Source organism: Clarias gariepinus, chromosome 10 (genome assembly GCF_024256425.1).
Source record: "Clarias gariepinus isolate MV-2021 ecotype Netherlands chromosome 10, CGAR_prim_01v2, whole genome shotgun sequence".
Taxonomy (NCBI): Eukaryota; Metazoa; Chordata; class Actinopteri; order Siluriformes; family Clariidae; genus Clarias; species Clarias gariepinus.
This window is the reverse complement of record NC_071109.1, coordinates 16,611,792-16,639,118: the sequence shown is the minus strand read 5'-3', so window position 1 is coordinate 16,639,118 and position 27,327 is coordinate 16,611,792. Positions and strand designations below refer to the sequence as shown.

The window sequence follows — 27,327 nt, the reverse complement described above, 5'->3', positions numbered from 1 at the left end:
TTGTCACAATTAAATGTTTCTGCTCATCAAAAACCGTTAACTATTAGTCAAAGATAGCATAATTGAACACTAAATGCAGTTTTAAATGAAGGTTTACGTTATTAAGGGAGAAAAAAAAACTCCAAATCTACATGGCCCTGTGTGAAAAAGTGATTGCCCCCCTTGTTAAAAAATAACTTAACTGTGGTTTATCACACCTGAGTTCAATTTCTGTAGTCACCCCCAGGCCTGATTACTGCCACACCTGTTTCAATCAAGAAATCACTTAAATAGGAGCTACCTGACACAGAGAAGTAGACCAAAAGCACCTCAAAAGTTAGACATCATGCCAAGATCTAAAGAAATTCAGAAACAAATGAGAACAAAAGTAATTAAGATCTATCAGTCTGGTTAAGGTTATAAAGCCATTTCTAAAGCTTTGGGACTCCAGCGAACCACGGTGAGAGCCATTATCCACAAATGGCAAAAACATGGAACAGTGGTGAACCTTCCCAGGAGTGGCCGGCCGACCAAAATTACCCCAAGAGCGCCGAGACAACTCATCCGAGAGGCCACAAAAGACCCCAGGACAACATCTAAAGAACTGCAGGCCTAACTTGCCTCAATTAAGGTCAGTGTTCACGACTCCACCATAAGAAAGAGACTGGGAAAAAATGGCCTGCATGGCAGATTTCCAAGGCGCAGACCACTTTTTAGCAAAAAGAACATTAAGGCTCGTCTCAATTTTGCTAAAAAACATCTCAATGATTGCCAAGACTTTTGGGAAAATACCTTGTGGACCGACGAGACAAAAGTCGAACTTTTTGGAAGGTGCGTGTCCCGTTACATCAGGCGTAAAGGTAACACAGCATTTCAGAAAAAGAACATCATACCAACAGTAAAATATGGTGGTGGTAGTGTGATGGTCTGGGGTTGTTTTGCTGCTTCAGGACCTGGAAGGCTTGCTGTGATAGATGGAACCATGAATTCTACTGTCTACCAAAAAAACCTGAAGGAGAATGTCCGGGTATCTGTTCGTCAACTCAAGCTGAAGCGATCTTGGGTTCTGCAGCAGGACAATGACCCAAAACGCACCAGCAAATCCACCTCTGAATGGCTGAAGAAAAACAAAATGAAGACTTTGAAGTGGCCTAGTCAAAGTCCTGACCTGAATCCTATTGAGATGTTGTGGCATGACCTTAAAAAGGCGGTTCATGCTAGAAAACCCTCAAATAAAGCTGAATTACAACAATTCTGCAAAGATGAGTGAGCCAAAATTCCTCCAGAGCGCTGTAAAAGACTCGCTGAAAGTTAGCGCAAACGCTTGATTGCAGTTATTGCTGCTAAGGGTGGCCCAACCAGTTATTAGGTTCAGGGGGCAATTACTTTTTCACACAGGGCCATGTAGATTTGGATTTTTTTTCTCCCTAAATAATAAAAACCATCATTTAAAAACTGCATTTTGTGTTTACTTGTGTTATCTTTGACTAATAGTTAAATGTGTTTGATGATCAGAAACATTTTGTGTGACAAACATGCAAAAGAATAAGAAATCAGGAAGGGGCAAATAGTTTTTTACACCACTGTATGTTCAGTTTTTATGTTGATCGTATTTTTTATATTTATTTTAAATAAAAAAAAATATATGGATTAAAATATTAACAGCAAGGTCACTTAATTTATACATTATTAAACAATATTACACAGCTTATTACGCTGGCTTCAAAAGATTGTAAATTGTTGCAACAGATGCCAAAAAATTGTGTGTGTAATTACTATGTCATTTGAGGTAAAAGAGTTTAGCAAAATAAAGATAAGCTAAAGAGAATGGTCAATCATATACTCTGAAGAAATCAGTTATGGTGACAGTAGAGCACTACTGCTTTCTTCTCTAATTTTGAAACATTCCTTCTCAGTATTACAGTAGTCAGTATTTCAAAGGGTACAAGATGCACTTCTTAACTATGGTGAGATTACGGCACGTCCATTAACAGTCCGTCCCTGATAACTGAAATGTTGACATTATGAAAAAGACTATTGTAATCTTATTCATTAATACATGGGTTGGGCACATAACATAATTTCAGCATATACTGCCCTATGACTAGTGGGAACATAAGAAATTTCATGTTCTTTACGACCTTATGTCATTTTTGTTTAAGCTGCCAGCCCAGATGGGCTCTTTGCTCGGATCCTCTTTAGCCCTGCACTACCTGGACTGTGTGCAGGATGAGTCTGCGTTTCTGCGCCTTAATTTCTGGCTTGGACATTCTCTCCAAGAGGGTAAAAATACCCAAATCTTTTAGCTTTGAGCATGCCAATGCATTCCTTTTGTTCCTTTTTCTGTTATCTCTGCTGTGATTTAAAAAAAAAATTCTTTCCTGTCTGGTATGTCTGGTCATTACTGGATCCAGTAACGTTTTTCCTCTCTTCATTTATGGGATAGAGTTCCTACTTTGTCCTGAAGATTGGGGTTCACATGACCTTTCTGAGGCCTCTACATTCCTGAGTACCATCCTCTCCTCGCAACAGTTTCTCCAGGTGAGGCTACACAGGATGGACATTTGAGCTGTGTGATTCGAACAATTATTCAGTTTAATCAATATGTATAAATATAATATTATATAATTTTTAGTTGATTTGATTAATTAACTCAATGGGTTTTAAAAAATAGTACGATGTATATTATATTGAAACCATATTAATAATAATATTGTATTATCATAATATCATATTTATCAATAGATAAAGTATAACAATAAATTTAGGCCATGTCCACTTGTAGCCAGGTATTTTAAAAAACTGAGATTCTTCTACCTTGTTTTTTTTTATTGAATTAACGTAATGTGTGGGTAACTGCATGTACATGTACACACGTAAAAAGTCCAATAAGCAATGTTAACACCGTCACTAGCTTACTGTATACAAGTTTAAGATTGCACAAAAATACTCATAAACATCATTGACATCAAATTAAGAAGACTAGTGCACAGATAATACCATACAGTGGAACCTTGAATTGTGATTAGCCTGGTTTGCGAGCTAAGTCAATGGTTCTTCTGTCTCTCGCGCTGTGAAGTTGTGGGAGTGTTCACTGTTTACTAAAACACTGTGACCACACATCCTTAAAAGCAGAAGCAAGATCCTGTTTCTCTTTCTCTGTGTCAGAAACCCCTGATTTCGTTTGTGTTTGCCTTCTCCCTCCTCCTCCCGCCTTTACACACACACTCTAACAGTGACACTGCTTTGTTGCGCTTCTTTTCTAAGGTAATGTACAGGTTAATTTGTTTTATTTTTTACTTTATACCAGGGTGATTCCATTTCAAATCAACCAGTGGGTGCCACCACATGATCACAAATTTTGCTGATTTTTTTTCACCAATTGTTGGTATTGGCATGAGAACAACAACAAAAAAAATTTTTTATTCGCTTCTAAACGTGTCATGCCCCTTTTTGAAATCCTCTTTTCCTTGATAACTCACTTGCTATATGTCATATGGAGATAAAATTGGGTGTATTTATGTACTTTTTCATGTAGATTCAGATTTTGCAATTAGAATTTGGCCATCTCTGTGGATGGAGATATGGAGATATTTTAGAAAAAAACTTTTTTGGAGGGTAACATATATACATGCAGACCTTGGGTTTTGGGGGGTCGAACAGGGGTATCCCCCAAAAATGTTTTTTTTTCTGAAATATCTTCATAACCACATGAGATGGCATTAGTACAAATACATAAATAAATAAAAATTATATAAACCCAGTTTTATCTCCATATGACACACAGCAAGTGAGTTATTAAGGAAAAGAGGATTTCAAAAAGAGGCATGACACGTTTAAAAGCGCGTCAAGGCCAAAAATCAAGATGGCTGCCATTTTTTAACGAATGGGAGTTGGGACAAAAAAATTTTTTTTTTTTTCTTATGCCAATACCAACAATTGGTAAAAAATCTGCAAAATCAAGAAGTGATGGTGGAAAATTTTTCTTCCACTGGTTGATTTGAAATGGAATTACTCAGCAGTGATTCCATTAGTGTGCGCGCACACCCTAGTGTCATTAGATATGTTTTTTGTTAAGTCCACAATAAAGCAGTGTTTCTGTTAGTGTGTGTGTGAGAAAGTTGTCCCACACAGTAGCCCAGGTCAACTGTGTAAGATAAGAGGGGGGAGGGAGTCATTCCTCCTCTAGCCTTACGTTAGCTTCACACACATACAGCACGTGTGAGCACACAAACACACTAATGGAAACCCCTATCTATTGGGATATATCTTTACGTTTTTCAAAGGTAAAGTGCAGGTTAATTTGTGTAATTTTTTTTGCATTGTGGAACAAATAGAGTTTTCATTATTTCTTATGGGGCAATTTGCTTTAAAGTGTTTTGATATACAAGCACGCTTCTGGAACGAATTACACTTGCATTCCAAAGTTGCACTGTATAAGGATACTATACCAATCAGATATCCATAGAATAGAAAATAATAGCATAAATATTACCCACAGCCTTTCTTTACAATATAATATTGCCTGCGTTCATTTCCTTAACAAAAGTTAAGAAAGGTTTCCAGATATTCTAAAATGTGCCAGTAGACTTTCTAACTGTATACAGTGGAACCTTGGATTGCGAGCATAATTCATTCCGGGAGTGGGCTATATCAAAAGCGAATTTCCCCAAAAGAAATAATTGAAACTCTAATTATTCGTTCCACAACCCAAAAAAATAAATGCATAAAAATAATAAATACAAAATATAAAGTAAAAATTAAACAAATTAACCTGCAATTTAAAGTAAAAATAAATCCAGACAAATAAGTGTTTGTGTTTGCACTCGTGTACAGTTTAGTGCAGGCTGAGAGAGAGAGAAAATGGATCTTTAACCTCTCTAATGAGACTTGCTTTTGCTTTACACGCATGCTATACGCATACAGACACAACACGTCATCACAGTGTTATAGTAAACAGTACATGTGTGCACGGATGTTGATTATACCAGTAAAAGACTCAGCAGGGGGGATGATTACACACAATTCCGCAGCGCAAGAGAGAGAAAAACCGTTGGCTCAGTTGTGATCACGTGACACTCTGTGTCAAAACGAGAAGCGCATGCGTGATACATGATACTCTTAAACCAAGACTTGTTTGTTTTCCAAGTCAAAATTTATTTAAAATCTTAGCTCGTTTTGGAAACACTCGCATTCTGCAATTACATTCACTGTAATTTGTACATAACATAATGTATAAAAACTGAATGAGAAGTCAAATTAGAGGTTGGTTAACTATTTTAGAATACAATAATGCTGTTAGGGAGGTCGACTCCACCGAAGCACCCTCCAGAATTGTCCAGACGGGCAGTAATGTCATTCTTTAACCAGAACATCAATGCTTTTATGTTGGCTGCCCAGTAATAATACATGAAACTTGGAAGTAACATCCCTTTTGCACAAGTTTTTTTTTTTCTTTGTTCCAAATAAAGCTCAATATCTGATTATTTAACTTGGAGAAGAAGAAAAAAACCCAGAAGGCACTGAAAGATTGAAACTTGGGCAATATTCTCATCTTATCTGTATTAATTCTGATGTTAGTTAATCACCTCTCTGATGGAGGTGGTCCCAAGATCTTGCTTTAGACTAGATAAAAGAGGGGGATAGTTGGCTCCATACAAGTCTTTATGATCATGGGTAATCCAAACCCCAATTTTTATGGCTCCTTTTAAAGGAAACTGAGCTTAAAGACGAGAGACTGACCCCATCAGCAACAGGCTTTAGTTCACTTTTCTGGTTAACAACTTTCTAGCCAGATATTTCCCAAACTTTGTAAGTAGAGTCACTAATTTAGGAAAGATGTCAGGGGTTGCGAGAAACATAATTACATGTCGTCGCATAAAGTTAAACCTTGTGTTCCAATCCTGCTCGCTGAATACCCTTGATATCTGCTCTTTGTCTCAGAGTTAAAGCAAGTGGTTCCATTGCGACTGGAAATAGAAGTGGGGACAGAGGACATCCCTGCCTTGTGCCGTGTTGAAGCTCAAAATAAGTAGATATGTTATTAGTACACACAGCAGCTAATGGAGACGTATATAAACGTTTAATCCATGATATAAGCATCCAATGAGAGAACTACCTCTGGTGTGCCGGTTGGAGAGGGGCTATAAAGAATATTCAAAAGTCGTCTTATGTTAAAGAAAGAATAATGATTCTTAAAAAACCCTGTTTGGTCATGTGATATGATCAACACCCCCTCTAAATGTCGTGCGAGGACTTTAGCAAGCACTTTGGCATCAGTATTAAGAAGTGAAATTGGACGGAATGAGCTACACTTGTAAGGATTCATTTAAGGATTAATGAGAATTGCCTGACGCATGGTTGGTGGTAGGGATTTTGATAACAGCGACTCTTCATAAATTGATGGAAATAAAGGGGAAAGCTGTTCTAAAAATATTTTTAAGAAATCTGTTGGGAAATCTGTTGGGTCTTGGTGACTTGCCACTTTGCATAGATCTAATTGCTAATTTTATTGTTTTTACCGTGAGGGTTTCTTTCAATTCAGAAGCGTCCACTGGATCTATAGAAGTAACATGTAGATTATCCCAAAAAACTTCCAGGGAGTGAGGATCAACACACGAATTGGAAGCGTATAGTGATTGGTAATAATTTTGGAAACATTAATTAATTTTAAGGCTATCCGTATTTTTTAAGCCCTGCTCATTACATAAGCAATATTATAAACAGAATTTAATTTAAACCAAATATACAAGCATGACTCAATCTAAAAATGGGCCATATAAGCAAAGAAATAGCACAGATTCATAAGATCGCATGCTTTTATGGTTGTTTTTGGCTGTTTCTGCAATAATAATAATATGTGTAATATAATATTTAAAAAAACTATTTTATTTATTTTATACATTTTTGCAACGTCATTCCCATATTATTCCCACATTATACTAGTGTGGGGAAACACTGGGTCAGTTTAGATTTAGAATCATTTCACGCTTTTTAATTATTTAGGTAAACTAACAAACATTAAACTGTGTAAAATTGCTTAAGGGTTTACATTTGTTTTATAGAAGTCTGATCAACTTTAATTTTATAACCTTATCCCTTTTGTCACATTAAATGTGCTGCTCTCAGGTGTTTAAGAATGTAATTGTATTTAGAATATTTTACATAAAAGCACAAACACCTAAATAATTTCTTTTGGTGCTCCTGTAAAACTACATAAAGATGGATAGCCTCTGGGTTTCTAATTACTAAAATCACTCCAAGGCTTCTGTTTAAAGTTTTTTTTTTTTTTGCAGGAGGTTTTCTTCAGCACAGAGAGTTTTCTCTACAAATTCCTGAGTGTCTGGGATGGTTCTCTGCTACGCTCCCAGATTTTGGATCTTCTTAGTCACATCCCCTTGAAGTCCAACCAATGTAAGTTTTCGTTTAGTGCCCAACCTTTTTCCCCTCAGCTTTTACTGTACATCTGTAGCCTCTGGCGGCAGGTCATACTCTCTAACTGGTTTAAAATAATTATGCAGCCTTTAAAATACACCGTCTGTAGTGGTTACAAAAAATCAGAATTTAGAAAGCTTGACTTTTAAATACCAGCCTTGGCTCACTATAAATATCAGTGTCCTTCTGGTCGGACATTCTCACTGCGCTGGGCTTTCTAGCCCTTGTCTCTAAAATAACGTTTAGTGCAGTCCTAGTTACTCATGACCATCATGTGAATAGTTGATGCATAATTTTTGTCTTAAATTCGCAGATGTAAAAATGCTTGTCTTTGACCCACTGATTCAACTTTACTTCACCTCCAATGTGTTCTTTAAGGTAGGTGTCTAATCTTTTGTGTTTTCTGTCTGCTTATTTACAGTTTCAGTTGTTACCTTTTTAGTAAAAAAATTAAAAGCAAAGCAGAAAACCATCCACTACATGAAACATTATTGTGTCTGGACGTGGCCTACGTTTGTGGACGCCTAACCATTACTTTCAGACATCCCATAACAGCGAGGGAGATTATTTTTTATCTTTTTTATGATTATTCAGCGAGAAGAACATTGAGCACCACTATTAGGCTCAGAAATCCTGGGGTGTAGGCAGCATTCCAAGGTGTCATATCAAAGGTGTTTATGGTTTAGGTCACTGTTTTCAGCAGGCCTCTCGAGTTATTTTAACACTATTCCTGCCATGTTTTTCTGTACCTGTGTTGTGACAAGGACAGAGATTTCACAAGTAATAAAATGCAAGTCTGTGTCAAGTTTTTAGTCTTTCCTGTAGAGTCCAAATCAAGAATTTAGGTATTTGAGTCATAGGTTTACAATGATAAAGAATAGCCTTCTTAATTGAAATGTGGAAGAATTCAGTACATATTTGCAATCTTCTTGCAAACAGTTGTGTGCAAGGTCCAGCTATTTCTTTAGAAATATTTCTGTAACTGGTATTTTCATAAAAGGAAGCCTTTTAAAAATTTATTTTTCTATTGCTCGAATGGACATTTACATGATTGAACATAGGTTGCTATAACTGACTTGACCAGAAGGCATGCAGAGTCCTGATGTGATGTCTTACATACTTATGAGCTCCTTGGCCATGAACAGATTCTGTTGAGATAAGCACCATTTCAATGTTTTAAATTGCTTACCTTTAATATAATTGAGGAGATTTTGGCCCATGCCTACCCAGCTATTAAATAAATGCTGTGGTAGTAGAGATTTGACAATGGTACAATACCAGCATTATATAAAAAAAATAATAATAATAATCAATACTTGTGTAAATGGCTGTTTAATTTGGCTAATATGGATATGTCTCTTTACACACAATGCTGGCAGAAGTGATGTATGTGATATAGCCAGAAGTAAACCCCAAGCATGAAGTGAGTACCTAGCGACAGTAAAGAGAGCAGAGCGGTTTATTGTTTTGTTCAGAGACTACACAGATTACAAAATGCAACCCCTGCTAGCAAATATCAAATCATTTTCATTAAAATATTTCCTTGGAATGTCTTAAACTTATTAGGCCAAGACAAATTTATTACCATGATTTTTTTAAACAGAAAATCCATAGCCTCTGGCTCAGAGAGACAGTATTAGAGATTACTGTAATTCTTGATTGTATTAGTATTAAAGCAACAGTTTTGAAATTGAAAAAACTCTACTCAGAAGTTTACATCAGGTTCCACTAGTGTCTGCCAAGAAATAATCTAAGGCTACAGTGATCTCAGAATCGCCAAAACCTGACAGCTGGAGTGGTCTACCACTATCTTAGCTTGCTAAATTAGACAACTTTCATTAAAATGCCTAAATGCCTATTATGGATGTAACGGTATTGTAAATACCGTTGTACTGCAATAACAAATTTTTCCGATAATACCGCGGTTGCATGACTCGATAAAATGACAGGTCCTCTGAGAAGTTTGCTCAGACGAATGGAGCGAACGGGAGGTAGAATTACAATTTCCATCAGCCCAGGCGTGGCCATCATCCTTTGCAGTCTGTTGTCGCTATAGATCCAGTAATGCGCACATCCGATTTAAAACCTGCGTACTCCGTAATGATTAATTACTCTTTCCATCTCTTTTCCTTCGCCGCTAATAGCAGCACCCGCCATTTCCGCATTGCTGGAGCTGTAGTGACCGCAAAGGATGATGGCCACGGCCACGCCTGGGCTGATGGGAATTGTAGTTCCCGCTACCTCCCGTTCGCTCCATTCGCCTGAGCATACTTTTCTCAGAAGACCTGTCATTTTATCGAGTCATTTCAGTTTCTTTCTGAAAAGAAAAGAGAAAGGAAAAAAAATCCTGTCTCTGTCTAAATAAGTGAGTGAATGAGGTGAGTGTTCTCAAATACTCATTCAGCACATGGGCCAGCTGCAATAAGTAGGCTGCTATTATTTTTTCTGAGGTTTCAAGAATACTAATATAAAACTTTTTTTACATGGTTTAATAATTTTTTGTTATTAAAATTTAAAAACTGAAGTTCCTGTTTCAAACAGATAGATGGCTAATATGTATGCCATTGATATGTTCAGTGTTTATGTATACTGTTTAATAAACACTTCTGGCACTTTTTTCGAGTCTCTTTATTAGTTTTGTTTTTCCTGTAAATTATTCAATAAATACCGTACCGTGCCATTCATACCGAGGTATTACTGTACCGTGAAGTTTTGATACCGTTACATCCCTAGTGGCTATATTTCACAAGAAACGATTCCGACACCGCGGCGTGCAGCAAATGTTCTACAGCAGTTATGTGTAAAGGGGGAAACGCCTCAAATCTAATGAAACATTTGAGGGCACACGGAATAAACGTAAAAGCAGAGGGATGCACCGTGTTTGACAGCTTGCGGACAGCAGCTGGCACTATCGGTGTGAATGACCCCAGCCCCAGTCATACCAACCGTAGCAAAAAGGAGTACACGCTTATAATGACGACAGCAGCCTTTCCTCAGGTTAGTAGTAGGCTAATGTAATGTTAATTGCAAAATTCAAATCTTACATTCATGCTAACAAATTGTAAAATACTAATGTAACATGGATTCTGTTTATAATTATGGCTTTCCAGCTAGTACTACTAGTAGTACAACAGTACCCCATTTACCATTGCAAAGAAGGCTAATTTGACTAAGGAGAATTTTTTGTTCAATAAAAATGTATTCTTGAGTCATCCACTAACATTTTGTGGCTTTTGTTCGGTTAGGCATCGGTACCGTTTTAAAAGTATCGATTCGGTATCAGGGGAAAAAAAAACGATACCCAACCCTAATCCACAGTTTGGGGAACCCCCAAATAAAGGTGTAATGGGAAAGTGTGTGCGAGTGAGTGTGCATTATATTTGTACTAGTGTGAAGATTTTAACTCTTCACCAGCTATAACGGTGTGTTTCTGGTTTTATGTCCTTCTCACAGTGCAGTGTCATTGAGTGTCTGAACAGTATGCTGCTGAAATGGCTGACTTGGCATTCTGTCAACCCTCTAGGGGAGTGCTTGGATTTAAGCGTCAACACGAACAACACAGTGTGAGCATCTCTGTCATTATTATTATTTTTAGGAATTCAGCAACACTGTTTTTACAAGAAAAGTGATCTTAAACTGGTGATTCTAGAACTGACCTGGTAGTGACCCTCATAGTGTGTCTGCTTACTTTGTCAGCATCACATGAGAAGTGTTCAGTGTTTTTGTGTGAAGAAAATGCATCAAATCCAGTCTGATACTAATCTTTTTAATATAATTGTATATTAGTTCATATTGGTCTGTTATTATGGTCCATGTTGTATTGCTTCATTTGTCTCCTGCTTAATTCTATGCAAATATGCATGAGGATATGTTACTGTGATGTTTATGCCTTATACAATAAATTAGAAGAAGCATTAGTCCCAGAATCACCTGGGTAACTTTTTGTTGCAGAGCTCAGGCTCATGGTGAGAAAATTAATGCTTCACATGGGGTGTATACACTATCAGACAAAAAAGGTCGCTGTTTGAATGTAGCTGAGCAAATACATAAAAGTGATTTATAGGTCTTTAACTTTTATCATAAGTTAATGGTAAAGGATTAAGACAGAATATCAACCAAAAATCCAAAAAAAAAAAAGCAAATGATACAAATGGTATGAATTAAGTTGCATTTTAATGAGGGAAATAAGTATTTGATCCCCAAGCAAAATATGACTTAGTACTTGGTAGAGAAACCCTTGCTGGAAAGCACAGTGGAAAGATGTTTCTTGTAGTTGTTAATCAGATTTGCACACATTTTGGGATGCATTTTGATCCACTATTCTTTACAGATTTCTCTCTAAATGTTTAAGGTTTCTTGCCTGTTGCTTGGCGACTCGAAGTTACAGCTCTCTCCGTGAATTTTCTATTGGATCAAGGTCTGAAGACTGGCTAGACCACTCCATGACCTTAATGTGCTTATTCTTGAGCCACTCCTAAGTTGGCTTGGCAGTATGTTTGGAGTCATTTTCATGCTGAAAGACCCATCCACAACCCATCTTCAGGAGGTTATTATCCAAAATTAAACAAACACATGGCCTCATCCATTGGCCCCCTCAGTGCAGCAAAGTCTTTCTCTGTTCATTGAAAAAACTTTCTCTGTTCATTGACAAACGTCAGACAGGTCTGTACATGTGTCTTCTTAAGGAGGGGAAGCCTTGCTGCGCTGAAGGATTTCAATCCATGCATCCAGGATTTCAACACGTATTGTGTTACCAATGGTTTGTTTTGTGACTGTGCTCCCAACCGCCTTGAGATCATTCACAAGCTTCTCCCATGAAGTTCTGGGCTGGTCCATTATTTTTCTCATGATTATTCTTAGTCCATGAGGTGAAATATTACATATAGGACCATTAATGGTTACTTTGTATTTTTTCCATTTGTGAATAATCGCTTCAGCAGTTGTCTCCTTCTTACCAAGCTTCTAGCTGATGGTCTTGTAGCCCATTCCAGCCTTGTGCAGGTCTAAAATCTTGTTCCTGACTTGCTTTGACAGCTCTTTGGTCTTGCCGATGGTGGTGAGGTTTGAATGGAAGATAGAGATTTTGTGGACAGGTGGCTTTTATACACATACCACATTGTTGTTAGGAGCACCTTCTTAGATTAATATGTGTACCACAAGAGCACTTAACCAGTCTTTGAGAAGCAGAATTATTGTTGGTTAGTAGGGGATAAAATACTTATTTCCCTCACTGAAATGCAACCTAATTCATAACATTTGTATCATGTGCTTTTTCTGGATTTTTGGTTGATATTCTGTCCCAATCCTTTACCATAACCTATGATAAAAAATTATAGACCCTTCATTTCTTTGTAAGTGGGCAAACTGTAAATGTAAGAGAATTTTCATATGCACTATGAGAGGAGAACTGACAGGATTGGGTCAAAACAGCTGTGTGGCCTTAATAAACCACTTTTTACGGAGGTTATTTAAAAAAACAGGCTTCCATGTAAGGGAGCATAAACATTGGACTTTGGAGTAACGGAAAATGGTCATATGGTCTGGTAAGTCCAGAGCAATGTGTGTATCAGGATAAGTGAATGAAGTGATGGATTTAACATGCATAGAGGCCACTGTACAAACCTCTGGAGGCACTGTTATTATCTGGGATTAACTGACAACTTTAGGTAATTATCAATGGATTTCTTTTCTTCTATTATGGCACTGGTGTCCTGGAATGTCTGTGTCAATATTCTGGTTTTATGAAGATGAGGAATCATTTTCACACATGAATTTCACCAGAAGCTACCAGTGTGCTACCAGCATGCCCCATCCGTAGTGGGGACATTAACCCCACTATGGATGTGCTGAAGAAGCTCTCAGACAAAAATTTATATAACTCTTAACTGAATTCAACTGTCTAATGCTGCATGAGCGTCAATGGAAACAATGCCAGAGTGAATGTGCATGTTTTTTCCCTCTTTTTTTTTGTTAAGAAATAGTAGGAGCAATTGTTGCAGTCTCCTTTCTCCTTCAGTTTTAATGTGGCCTAATTTTCTTTCCTAACTTAGTATAATGATGTGATATCAATTTGATATTTATTTAAGTCCTGTCTCTGCTTGTTTTAAATCTATGAATGCAGCACGCTGTGAGTAATACAGCTTTTGTGACATCGTGTCTTATGTCACTTTTTACTGTACAATATAATTACAATTTTAACTTATTTATTAAAATGGTTAACATTTTTCTGCAGAGCTATGAACCTCTCTGCTTTTAAAGAAACCCTCACAGAGCTTGTGAGCTTTGTTGGACGACTAGCTGCTGAGGGACTGCGTCTGGAGAACTGCCACATCCTACTCCTTAATCACACACTCAACTTCTATGAGACAGTAAGGCAGTTTGGCTGTTTAGTTATGTTTAGGAGTCTGATAGCTGAAAAGAAAAAAGTTTACCCAGTTTAGTCATTTGACTTGTTTCTTATACTGTACGTTTTATTTTCATGTACAAATTTAGTTTGTTTATATACTAGCTGATTTTTAAGGCATAAAGTACAAAATAAAATTGTTTGTTTTATATGCTTTTGTTTGTAGGTGTGTGACATGTTAGTAAAGTATGATGTGCCTCTAGCTATCTTGCCCCCAGCTGGCGTGTTTTATCCAGCTCTCCTTGCCACAGACTCACTCACTGTGGATCGATTGGGTTACATAATGTACAGGTAAGCTGTGATGTATGTTGGGCAGCAGCCACTAATTTGTAATGAGTCCAAGTCAGCGTTGATATAATTTATAATTTAGCTGTAGGATGTGACCCACTACAGAAAATATTGTAAAAATGGATGGTTTAATAAAAATCCTGTTTTTCATACAAGTCATAACAGGTTACTTTTAAAAACATCAACATTCTTTTTCTCAGATACAGGAAAAATCTGACCTTGGCAAAAAAACAGGAGCAGCAAAGTGAGGTAATTAAAATAATTTTAAGGCCAACAATAATTTAAACAGTGTTGTATTTTTTAAGGGTTAGTGAAATTTTTAAGCTAATTATTTATCATGGATCATGGATATTTTAAGATTATCATGGTCTAGCTGATGCATGGCCTCTTGTACAGGGAGATAAATTCTTAGTCACCTTAAACTGTGCAGACATTCAACGAATGCCAAAAAGTCCAGTAGTATATGTAGTGCCTATCAACAGAAATATATTTGCTCTCCTTGAATTGCAGGAAACATTTCACATAAGTAAAACTACATACCAAGATTTTAATATGCAACTCGTAGCCATGGTAAACTGTTTGTGGAACTCCAAACCATTTCTGCCTGGTACAACCAACGACATTGACGAGCACCTGCTTATCCAGAGCAAGGCACATAAGTACTGGAACAGCTTTGATCTTGTTCACCATCCAGCTTTCTTTAAGTATGCCATTGAGTTTCATCAAAAGGTGAGTATGTGCTATTGACATTTAAAAATATGTTAACAGGTAGCAGGACTTAATTCCAGTTTGAGTTTTTTACGTTATAGGATTTAACTGCTTGTTTAATGTTGGAGAAATTTTACAACTGGAATTTGTACATTTTTGTAGTAATAAAGACATGGCATATACAGTTTAACCAGGGTGCTTACTTGTTTAAATTTTCAGTTAATTTGGTAAAATTAGCAAAACATTCATTAGTGTGCTTTTATAGATGGAGTTCATGCCTTCTATGGTGGCAGACGAGACGAGTCATTTTATGAGAATCTTTTCTTGCTCTAGCATATTGAAACAGCTTACTGACATACAGCCAGTGGTCCTTACCGTAAAGTATTCAATAATAGTAAATAAAAAAAAACTTACAAAATAAAAATACTTTCCTTCAGCTAAATATAAGAGGTCCACACCTGTTGCAGTATGACAAAGTGAGGTTAGTAAGGACATTGTGCAGATTACTAACGTTTTTTCAATTCAAACTGGACAAACAGAGATGTGATCTATTAGTCTGCATAGAGACTTCATGGCAACCCCACTGAACATCTTTGAAATGAACTGCAGTACTGACCCCAGGGCACTTTACATGACTGCAGTGCCTGATCTCACTAATGCTTTTGTAGGTTAAATGACCAAATTCCTATAGCCAACCTTCAATATCTAGTGGAAAGCCTTCCCATAAGAGTGGAGAGTATTAACCTAGCAAGAGAAAACTAAATCTGGAGATGTTCAACTAGCACATATGACTGTAATTGTCAGGTTTAATTGTTCTCCATATGGTAAACATGAATCAAGAATTAATCTATTTTAATATAGGTTTTCATTATAAATAAGCATTTATAGTGAATTTCTATTTCATTATACTAAAATGAAAGGAACATCATTTTATTATTTGGTCTAAAAACCCTTCACCAAGCAGTCTATGCCAATAAGAATTAAGAGTAAAGTTGTTTTTCTTTTTCTTTTTTTTTCTTTTTGTTTCTTAGTGCTGGCCAGAGAGGACTTGTGTAGATCTCAGCTCCATAAAGGTAATGTCATTTCTGTTTTATTAAAATGACTAGTCTCTTTAAATGCGTTTTGTTGCAAATATTTCTTAAAGCACCTTACTGCTTGGTTGTGTGTGTTTAAGGTGTATGTGGGGTTGTCTGTGTATATAAGAGTGTAATTTGTATGTTTTCTCTTAAGGTTGGACGATACTGGAGCTGGTATGTGGAGTTTCTTTTCTGTCAGGGCTTTGATGGTCTAAATGACTTCATCCAGGTCAATACAGTACAGAGCAGCTCCTCCAGCTCTAGTTAGCTGTGAGTCAGGATGGTCAGTGGCTTGAAGATCATTTCTTGCCTGAGAAGCTGCACAGAGACAATGATTTGTTGTTTTAAAGGTCTTGTACATATTTTATGGTCTTTTCTGGAAGGGCATGTGGAGGAAACCACAATGAAACTGTATATAAACGTGTACAGGATATTTGTGTTGTGTGGCTCTCACAATAGTGTTTGTAACTATATATTTTTGCTCTAGATTTGTACTTTTTTTTTTTTTTTGCAATTTGTAGCTTATGGTTATTTTTACTGCTGCTGTCTAAATTACATTGCACATGTATGTTTTATGAAATCCCTAAAATATCTGTCTAATGAAGCATGTATTTCATTTGACCCCATTAAGCTCTAGTTTTTATGGCATATAAACAATGCATTGTTTTCATTTAAATGCCTTTGAACATTGAATTATGGGTTAAGTTTTGAAATTTATTTTTTTTTAAGTTCTTGAGTGCTATATTTTTCACCCTGAATAAGTAATGCAGTGGTAAAGTGTAAAACTTGAGTTCTTAGGATTAAAGATCAACCAAATGCAATTTCATTTTTAATTTCCCATTAAAATCCATGCACACTTTTAAAAAAAGTGTCTTTGCTTTAGAATAATATCAATCGAAATGTGCTGAGCAAAATCTTACACACTTTTGCCAGGATATAAATAATGTTATAAAAGTGAATAAACAGTCAAATGTGGGAGGTTTGTAATTAACTGCACTCTGCAAGAAGAGATGTTGCCTTAATGGTTATTTTTTTTCTGCCATTGCTCTCCACAGACATGCCGCAAATATTCAGCTTCAATCTTTCATAAATTTACTAAAACCTACAGGATTCTTTGGCAAAGTGAACAAACCAGGTTATTTTGGTGACCAAGTTTGTGTGGCATGTCTAGCTAGTTACACTATTATGGTACTACATGATCTCTAATGGGTTTATTCTGCAATCTTGACGTTATGTAAGAGCTTCACTAATCAGTTTAAGAATACTGAATAAACAACCAGGCTGTCAACAGCCCTCAGCATTTTATTCTGTTATTTTGCCTCAAATTCAAGCAGATTTTTATATTTAGTTCCAGCTTGTGTACTTCACCTGATCATCTTGGGTATGCTTTTAAAAGAAATCCCGTTTTTATCAGTATTGTCTAATGAGCTCAGGAAATCGGTGATGCGAGGTTTGCTGCACGCGCCACACAGTAGCAACTATCCGGTATTCCATTTAGCGGTGAGGCTCAGCGGAGGAGCGTGTAGTCAGAGCCGCATAACTGGACAGCGCATCATCAGAACCAAAGCCGGTGTGGAAATGCTAATGGGTTTCAGTTTTGAGTATTCAGACTGTCTCGGAGGTCGTGTCTAGCGCATGGACAATTCGGCGGACATCGGAAGCGTTTCTTCTCGCTTGGACATTTATTCGCTTCGTTGGAGGAGGTAAGAATTGATGTAAAAAAAACAAACAATGACTAGTATAAAGTCAACCACCTAGCGTGTGTAAAATCTTATCTATTGAAATATTGATCCGGAGTGCTGACGGAAGGAAACAGGAGCTTGACGACAGTTGGGGCTTGCTGTGATTGTATTAAACATCCTCACTTGTAAATGGACATGATGCAATGCCTAGTCTCGGTTATAATATCTGTGCTAAATGCACGTATAGTCTGATCCTGTATTTGACAAAGGCAGTGTGTATTTGGTTGTTGTCGCTCGGCTCTGTGCAAATAGGGGTTTTGTAAACGTCCACCACTTTTCAATATAACCCGATTTATTCATTTTGTGCATTACGTCTTAACATCGGAAACTGATGTGTTGTCAACATATGATGCGTAGAACGACTAGAGCTGCCGACTGAATTATTTCACGCAACAACAACAAAAAAAAAAAAGAGAGAGAGAGAGATGCGATTTCTTTAAGATTGAATACGAATACTGACGTAGACCTGTAGACCACCAGCCACAACCTCGGTAGTAACTCTATCGTTTTCACAAACACCAGGTTTCTCATCGTCATTCTGCAAGCCTCTTTTGCCTTTATTAATATTCAAGATCAGTGAGTGACGGACCCGTTTGTCGTTGTCACACCACCTCTTGTCATACAGTCTCTATCCTGATTACTCATGTCGGAGTAATTTCCCTCTGATGGGAATGGGGATGAGTCCTATAATTTAGCTTGGATATCGCTCATAGTGTTGTCTAATCACCACGACATTGATTTCATACCTTCCAGAAACTGTTGTGGCAGGAGAGATTTGAAGACAATGGCTGGCTTTTCGTCTTTGCAAATTTGCCTCATGTTCCAGGATAGCTATCAAATGAGTGATGGCCCAGTTTCTTGCATGCAGTAATGGAGAACATCTTGGACATGAACCGGACCAGAACAGGTGCTTGGGTCACTTTCAGCCCGAACAGAACCCCTTTGGAGGCCGTAGAATTTGGCGGTGCAGGACGACAAAAGACCTCAACAATATTAAATTGAGATGTGATCATATTCATTCTGTAGTGAAGTTTTGGAATAACCCTGTAATAGACAGTTCACAATACTAAATTCATGTGAAGAAGTTATTTAGAATGTTTTTTTTTTCAATGAAAGAAACTAAACGAAGTGATGTAGTCTGGCCTAAAAGCTGGCTCAGTCAGCCTGAAGAAGGGGCAAATAGTTTGTTTAGCTGATTAAACTGAATATCACTGACTAAACAGTAGTCCGACACCTATATTTTTCTTCATTTTTGAAGATAGTTACAAATTAAACTTTTTGGTGTGTTTATTGAAAATGGACATAATCAAATAGTACAAATAGCTATAAAATATAAAAGATTCAGCGAATATACATTTTGCACAAACACATTTGGCATTTTTCAGAGTAATGCTCCTGAGTTTTCTGTTCTTTCACAATAGTCTCTATATGTAACAGCTACTGTCTGGAGGTGCTCCCAAAGGTGTATGGCAATAACATTCATCATGTACTGTATATTCGAATACTTGCAATGCAGGCTGGATAAACTGTATTTCCTCATACAAACACAGCTACAAAAGTAAAAATAAAATGCATGAACAGTAGCTCAGGCAAATAGTGCATCGAATGTTAGCCCACACAGGACTGGTCCACATGGAGATTTTCATTTACATTTTTTTCTCATTTGTTCTTAAAAATGTCTGCATTAGTCCATGTTGACCAAAGAGAAGCCTGAAAAAAAAATGATTACTGGTACATGACACTAATCTGTCAAAGAAAAAAATATCAGTGCACATTCTTAAAAGCCAAAAGCTATTTTTTCCTGTCCTGAGTTTATGAATAGCACCATTCCGAAGGCATTTTGCAAAATGTCTGGTTTCAGTGACCCGAAGCATGCTTTGCATGTAGAAAGCCCAAAACACAAAGAAAACCCCACTTAAAAAAAATAAATAAAAATACCCATGTACTGTATGGATTAGGCAAGTTGACTGAAAGTATCACATGTAATTAACAAAGGGATGTTTTCAATTAAAAACAAAAACTGGTTTCCAGACATATTAAATTATGACATTTGTTTTGCTCTGACCAATTCTTCATGCCATTATTTTCCAATGCCACAATGCACATTAGTCATTCTTATACAGTGGAACCTTGGATTGCAACTAACATGGTCTGCGAGCATTTTGCAAGATTAAAAGTTTTTAATCAACCTGATCAAACTTTTAATAAATTATAACTTAATAAACGAGTGAGGTTTTGAAATACAAGTAGTGCTTTGTCTGCCGAGCATCATGTGATCACAACTGAGCCAATGGTTCTTCTCTCAGTTGCTATTTAAATTATATATATATATATATATATATATATATATATATAGAGAGAGAGAGATCATCAATCTACGCAAAATACTTTACAATGACAAAGTAAAAACTAGTGTTTGGTTAATTAGACACATCTCATTTACACAAGAATTTAGACCCATGACTTTGGTGACAAAGGTGTTTTCTTGGAGATATTATTCAGATTGTTATCTTGGTGAAATGTAAACTGATAACCATCCCCACAGCATGATGCTACCAACACTGTGATTGATTTTGATTCCCTAATTCCAAATGGTTGTCATCAGACCCAGAGGATTTTGTTTCTCACGGTCCTTAAGGTGCTTTTTGGCAAACTCTGAGCAGGCTGTTATGTGCCTTTTAGTGAGGAATGGTTTCTGTCTGGCCACTCCACTGACTAGTTGCATGCTGTGTTGAAGGTTGTCCTTGTGTAAGGCCCTCCCGACAAGGGAACTGCGTTGTAAATCGGGCAACATTATTAGGGACATGATTCAGAAATTTTGCTGGGATACTAGATTGGTATAACACACCCTGCATAGTCTAATAGTATAGTAGGTCCTAAAGAGCCTTTGATGAACAGTTTATTAAAATAATTGACAGTGATTAATATATCCGATTCTTTTAAACCTAACTGATGCAATGAGTAGCTGCATAGTTTTTGAACATCTTTTTTAGAAGATGTATTCTATGGTCATAGAAACTGTGTTTAGAAGGCTCAAAATCTTGATCTGCATGAAGCAACTAAAAAAGTGCAAAAAAGAAATTGCTAAAATATTGTATCTGTATTGAGAATTTTCCAGTGCATTATTAAACCTGGAATGATATTGGTAAACTGTGAACTTCACAAAAGAAATGTGTTTGGAAAAAAAACAAAAACAAAAAAATCAAAACATGTAACACTCACTCTCATCTTCTATACCGCTTTATCCTGTATACAGGGTCGCTGGGGGCCTGGAGCCTATCCCACGAGACATCGCAGGGCACACACAAACTGTACACACACTATGGGCAATTTGTGATCGTCAATTAGCCTAACCTGCATATCTTTGGACTGTGGGAGGAAACCGGGGTACCCGGAGGAAACCCACCAAGCATGGGGAGAACATGCAAACTCCATGCACACAGAGGCGGGAATCGAACCTGGACCCTGGAGATACAAGTTGACAGTGCTAACCACCACACCACCGTGCCACCCAAAATATATAACAGATCACTTAAATATACTGTGTTAAATTGCATTGTAAAAAATCTACATTAGAAATCACAGCTATAATTAATAATCAACCTGAAAGCATTTTCACTGTGTGACAAAAACCTGCAACAAACCTCTGGTGTTGTTATGATCTGAGGTTGCTTCAGTTCGGTCCAGCAATGTTATGTAGCAATAAAAAGAAGTCGACTACCTAAATGTACTGAATGTCCAGGTTTTCTTCAATGTAATTTTTTCTTCTTTGATGGCAAATCCATATTCCAGGTGGACAATGCCAAGATTCAGTGAAGTCAAATTTTAAAAGGTTCTGGGAGCATGATGAATTATTTTGGCATATGAATTGGCCACCACATGATAACAAATGGCTGTCCAAGCAGTTGCGTGGCCTGGTACCATGCAGTCAAAAAGTGAGGAGAATAATCAATGGACAGTCAATGTCAACAGTCAATGGTGTTGAAAAGTTGCTTTAGATATCAGCTAACTTCTGGGTTTCAGGAACAAATCCTAGATAGTGTAAAATGGAAAGCTACAATCTCCCACACCATGTAGTCTTAATTATGATTTAGAGAATGATTAGGAATTGAGCCTTGTGTTCGAAGTTAGTTAGCTTTGTCTTCTTTGTCTTTCGGCTGTTCCCTTTCAGGGGTCGCCACAGCGAATCATCGAAGTTAGTTAGCTTTGTACCCATAAATAAATAAAATGACATGGACCATTCAGAGGTGAGTAAAAACAACTTACAAGCATTTATTAAGGGGACAAATTATTGTTTAAGATGGAGTAATGTTATCGGATGCCACTTCTGCTGAAAGTGCCTCTGTTACCGGTTTCGGAGGTTTCGGCATGTAGCTGCTCTCCCTTCATTACGGCTAACCATCACGACCTACTTTCACCTTTGCTGCAACTAAGAAATGATGATGTATTTATTGATTAATAGAACACCTGTGACATGAAGTAATAGATATAGTTAAACATCCCACTTTCATTGTTTGAATTAATTATTGTATAATGCATTTTAAATAGTAAACATTTAGAAATAGCCGTTTTAAAGATTTTAATACATTGACATATTGCCAATTTAAACATGATCATGTAGTGAAAACCTTTCAATATACATGCTGTGAATTTTCATACTGTTCCATCTATTATCTCATTTATGTTCTAGTAATCCCAGACACTAGTCACCTTTTAACCAGCAAAGATATCATAGATAAAGCTGCCATGCGAAAAACATTAGTAACAGAACATGCTGTGATTGGCTTTGATAAGCATCTTTGCACCCATTTTTCCAAGTACCAGTGTCCCATCTGTCTCAAAGATACTGTAAAAAAACAAAATTATATCCTTCCATCATCTGCTTGTGCTGTTGAAAGTGTAGAATGGTTTAAAGAAAAAGTATATATATATATATATATATATATACACACACATACACTCAACAAAAATATAAACGCAACACCTTTGTTTCTGCTCTGATTTTTCATGAGATGGACTTAAAGATCTAAAATTCATTCCAGATACACAATATTACCAGACCCCCAATAAAGCAAAAAACTGCACATTCCAGGGTGGCCTTTTATTGCGGGCAGTATAAGGTACACCTGTGCACTACTCATGTTGTCAGATCAGCATCTTGATGTGGCACACCTGTGAGGTGGGATGGATTATCTCAGCAAAGCAGAAATGCTCACTATCACACATTTAGACTGCTTTGTGAACAATGTTTGAGAGAAATGGTAATATTGTGTATCTGGAATGAATTTTAGATCTTTAAGTCCATCTCATGAAAAATCGGAGCAGAAACAAAGGTGTTGCGTTTATATTTTTGTTGAGTCTATATATATATATTTATTTTGTAGTTTTTTTTATTATGTGTGTGTGTGTGTGTGTGTACGTGCGCGTCCGATGTGGTGTTTTTTTTAATTTTTATATTTGCCACTGACATTTCCCTAAATTTTAGACAGATTATGAGTCAAGTTGTTGTTTGAAGATAAATGCCTAATGTATTTGTTTATTTATTTGTTTGTTTTTATTTTGTAATTCTACTAGTAGCTTGATAACTAGCACCTGACAGACAGTTTCAGGGTCAACTGTAACAGAGAGTGATAATGTTGCTTTTTCGGTTTACACAACTAAATGAGACCTTAGTATTTTGTTTAATATATATATATATATATTGTTAAACTTACAAATAAATTCACTGGCCTGTAAAGATGACAACAAAACACCCTTATGTAATCTTATTCGTTTGGTTCTTAGATGTGTTCTATTTAGACTAGGAGACTTATATTTGGGATTTTTTTATAAAATCAGTTGTACTGACATGTCCAGATGATTTTTTAAACACTGGTCAATTAAATTTTTATTCGTATAGCGCTTTTAACAGTGGACATCGTCACAAAGTAGCTTCGAATAATGTAGTTTAGAAAAAAGTATAACGTATAACTATTAGTTTGTCACTGATGAGCAAGCCAGGGGTGACAGTGGCAAGAAAAAACTCTCTTAGATGACGTGCGGAAAAAATCTTGAGAGGAACTAGAATCAAAAGGTAACTTATCCTCGTTTGGGTAATCAGATAGTATGAACATAAATCAATTCTTGATATAAAGTTGAACATTCAGTTGTATAAAAGGAAAGGTGCTTTAGTTAATACAAAGTCCACTTTGATTGATGTAGGATCAAGTACAAAAATTTCCAAAATGTGCAGTCACAATCAATTTTCAGCCTAGATGTATATACTGGGAATTTTTTTTTTTGAAGGAGATTCCATTATGTTTTGTAAGCAATAGTTCCGCCCCATGGTTTTCTTATACAGTACATACAGTAAGGTCCTAATAAGTAGGGACCTTCTGATTGAAGTAGCCGTGACAGCTGTCGCACTCACCTTGTCATAACTTCCTATTAATTTTCTCCTTACTATTAATGCTAGCCATAGCCATTTGTCTCATTTCAACAATGGACCTCCTATGCTCTCTGTCTACACCCAGACCGAGTTCTTGCTGTCTCTAGATCTGTCAGGTTTCGCAACGAGCAACACGGATTTTCTGCTCCCTCCAAAGATTTTCTATTGGATTTAGGTCTGGAGACTGGCTAGGCTACTCCAGAACCTTGATATTCTTCTTACAGAGCCGCTCCTTGGTTTTCCTGGCTGTGTGCTGTGGGTAATTGTCATGTTGGAAGACCCAGCCACGACCCATCTTTAATGCTCTGAATGAGGTTAGAAGGTTTTTGCCCAATACATCACAATACATGGCCCCGTTCATTCTCTCCTTAATACAGTGCAGTTGTCCTGTCCCCTGTGCAAAAAAAACCCAACTTCCAGCCCCATGCTTCACTGAAGGTGTGGTATTATTGGGATGATACTCATCATTCTTTTTCCTCCAAACACAGCGAATGAAGTTAAGACCAAAAAGCTCTACTTTGGTCTCATCTGACCACAGGACTTTCTCCCATGACTCCCCTGGATGATCAGGATGGTCCCTGGGAAACTTCAGACGGGCCAGTACATTGGCTGACTTAAGCAGGGGAACCTTCTGCGATGCAAGATTTTAAACCATGACATCTCAGTGTATTACTGATAGTAGCCTTGGAAACTTGGGTCCCAGCTCTCTTTACGGCATTTACCAGCTCCTCCCGTAGTTCTGGTCTGGTTCTTCACCATTCGTGTTCTTTTTTCACCAAGCTGCTTGGCAATTGCCCCGTAGCCCTTTCCAGCTTTGTGAAGGTCTACAATTTTGTCTCTTGTGTCTTTTGACAGCTGTCACAAACTGCTAGTTGTTGGACTGTGGGCATGGTGTGGCAGGCATAAACGCAGAGGGGGATGATGTTGAAACAGAGTCTTTTAATAAACAAACCAAACAAACATGAACAAAGGACGTTGGCTAGAACTGTGGAGCAGACTATAAACAAAACCAATAAACAACTAATACACAGACTAGGGTTTACACACACTTATAGACAGTACAGACATGGGATACAAACCAGATGAGACAAGACACACTAAACAAACTAGCGGACTAAACACTAGGGACTATACATGCAGAGGATAAACACACACAAGACAGACTTGGCTAGGCCTACTAGCTGTTATGCACATTAGCTGCTAAGCTAGCTAGAAGCTAAACCGACTAATTGCTAAACAGGCTAGTAGCCAGAGACCCAAGGGATGAACAGACTAGGTACACAGCAGACTAGATATGGAACAGACTAAGAACTCTAAGGGTTAGTGGCTAAACAGGTCAGTACCTAAACAGACTATGAGCTAACAGACTTGAAGTCTAGACAGACTAGAAGTCTAGACAGACTAAGATCTAACCAAGTTAGTAGTGCACTGGTTAGTATTTATACTGACAAATTAGCTACCTCGTTCAGGTGAGCACCCGCATCACCTGACCGAGGTGCCTTCTGGGAAACTGAGTCTACCAACAAAAACTAGAAACTAAAAACAGTGCCCTCTAGTGGGCAACCCTTACAACAGCTCTTTGGTTTTGCCCATATTGCTACTTAGACTTTGGCTGATTGTGGGGTGCACAGGTATCTTTTTAACAGCTAAAAACCTCAAACAGGTGCTACTAATTTAGAATCATGAGCAGAGTGTAGCAAGACTATTTAAAAGCAAAATAACAGGTCATTAAGGGGCAGAAATCTGGCTGATAAGCAAGTGATCAAATACTTATTTCACAAAGTAATTCACAAATAAATTGTTAAAAATCATACAATGTGATTTCCGGATTTTTCTTTTTAGATTCTGTCTTTCACAGTGGAAATGCACCTATGCTAAAAATTGTAGACCCCTCCATGATTTTTAAGTAAGAGAACTTACTTAGAAAGTAATCACAGGGTGATCAAATACTTATTGACCTCACTGCAGATATCAGGGTACAAAGGTATTGTAATTTTTCTGCTGTACTAAATGCCCTTGCTCCCCAAATTCCTAGCTCATTTGATTATGTCCCCAGTTGGAAAACAGGACATGTCAAATCAAAGAGCTTGAAATCTAAACTTTTCAATATAAAAAAAATCATGTTGATCAGTAATAAATAATCCCTACGAAAAATAGCTCTATATTAATTATATAAACCTTTGTTCTCTCTCACTCATGTGCATGCTTCGACCCCCCGCCCGCCTTATATAAACTTTAAATGGAGATGATTAGTCAAACTGGTTATGACCTAGTAAGCGTTGTTTGAAACATGACATTCATTTAGCACTCTAGTGTTAGGCTACATTCTCAGAGTGTGAGTCAGAGGCTTCCTTAAACCTTACCAGCCTGAAGTCACTCAATTCCTATTTTTTACCCTAATATGACACATATCTGCTTTTTTTGGGGAGGCTGTCTAAATGAGTGACTCAGACTGGATCTAAGTCACTTTCATATATAGTCCAAGATACATTTTTGATATGTGGTTTTTCGACTTGAATGAGAACAGGCAGATGAGAATTATTTTTGCCTCTTTGCATGCATGGGACACTTACTGACATCAGTTAGCACCAGCAGTGCGGGGATTTCACAGCAGAGCTAACAAAAGCTGATAAAACAGCTAAAACGATTCTTCAGGCTGTCTATGGACCACAACCAATCCAGCCAACTAATTGCTTGAAGAGCAAAACCCCAAGCTTATTTTTTTTAATTAATGATTGGTTACTCATTATGTGTTTTGACCTAGATTGCACGAGCAAAGACATGATTTTTTTGTGTGTATGCTGTTTTAGAGGACAGACATGTCTACATTATACATGTTATATACATAATACATTATAAAAATCACTTGTATTACTGAAAATCATAAATGTGAAACATAATGAAATGCAAATCTGATCTGAACAAAAAATCTGAATTGAACAATGCAGTGTGTAATGTGAACGTAACCAGACATGCAGCCACAGGTATTGCTCAGACAATTGGACCAAACTGTAAGAGAATGGTTCGATCTCAGGGACCCTGTGGCCTACAAATAAGACATTGTCATTTATCCCAGAATAAGCCAATTTATCCATGCACCCCTACTGCACAATATCTCCAGACATTTTTTTTTCTAGAGGGTGACTGTTCTTGTATTTTGCTACTGGTTTGATTTTTCTGTGCATTGAGAATTGAGAGGTTTCTTAATGCACTGGAAATGTAGTCATTCTGTTATCTGTTTTTTTCAAGGCTTATTATGATAGTTATAAT

The 27,327-nt window shown here is 37.1% G+C and overlaps 1 protein-coding gene across 2 annotated transcripts in view; it reads left to right on the top strand.

The window, feature by feature from the left end:
- The window catches only part of cenpi (centromere protein I), a 30,113-nt gene extending 12,935 nt beyond the window's left edge, over nt 1–17,178 (top strand). For both annotated transcript variants that reach the window (XM_053506378.1, XM_053506379.1), the window contains exons 10-20: nt 2,142–2,262; nt 2,426–2,520; nt 7,275–7,392; nt 7,727–7,791; nt 10,867–10,976; nt 13,646–13,781; nt 13,983–14,107; nt 14,305–14,353; nt 14,615–14,833; nt 15,844–15,885; nt 16,043–17,178. In XM_053506378.1, the coding sequence (XP_053362353.1) occupies nt 2,142–2,262; nt 2,426–2,520; nt 7,275–7,392; nt 7,727–7,791; nt 10,867–10,976; nt 13,646–13,781; nt 13,983–14,107; nt 14,305–14,353; nt 14,615–14,833; nt 15,844–15,885; nt 16,043–16,156 (1,194 nt within the window). In that variant the 3' untranslated portion in view covers nt 16,157–17,178. The remainder of the gene's footprint in view (nt 1–2,141; nt 2,263–2,425; nt 2,521–7,274; nt 7,393–7,726; nt 7,792–10,866; nt 10,977–13,645; nt 13,782–13,982; nt 14,108–14,304; nt 14,354–14,614; nt 14,834–15,843; nt 15,886–16,042) is intronic.
- Nucleotides 17,179–27,327: the final 10,149 nt, after the last annotated feature.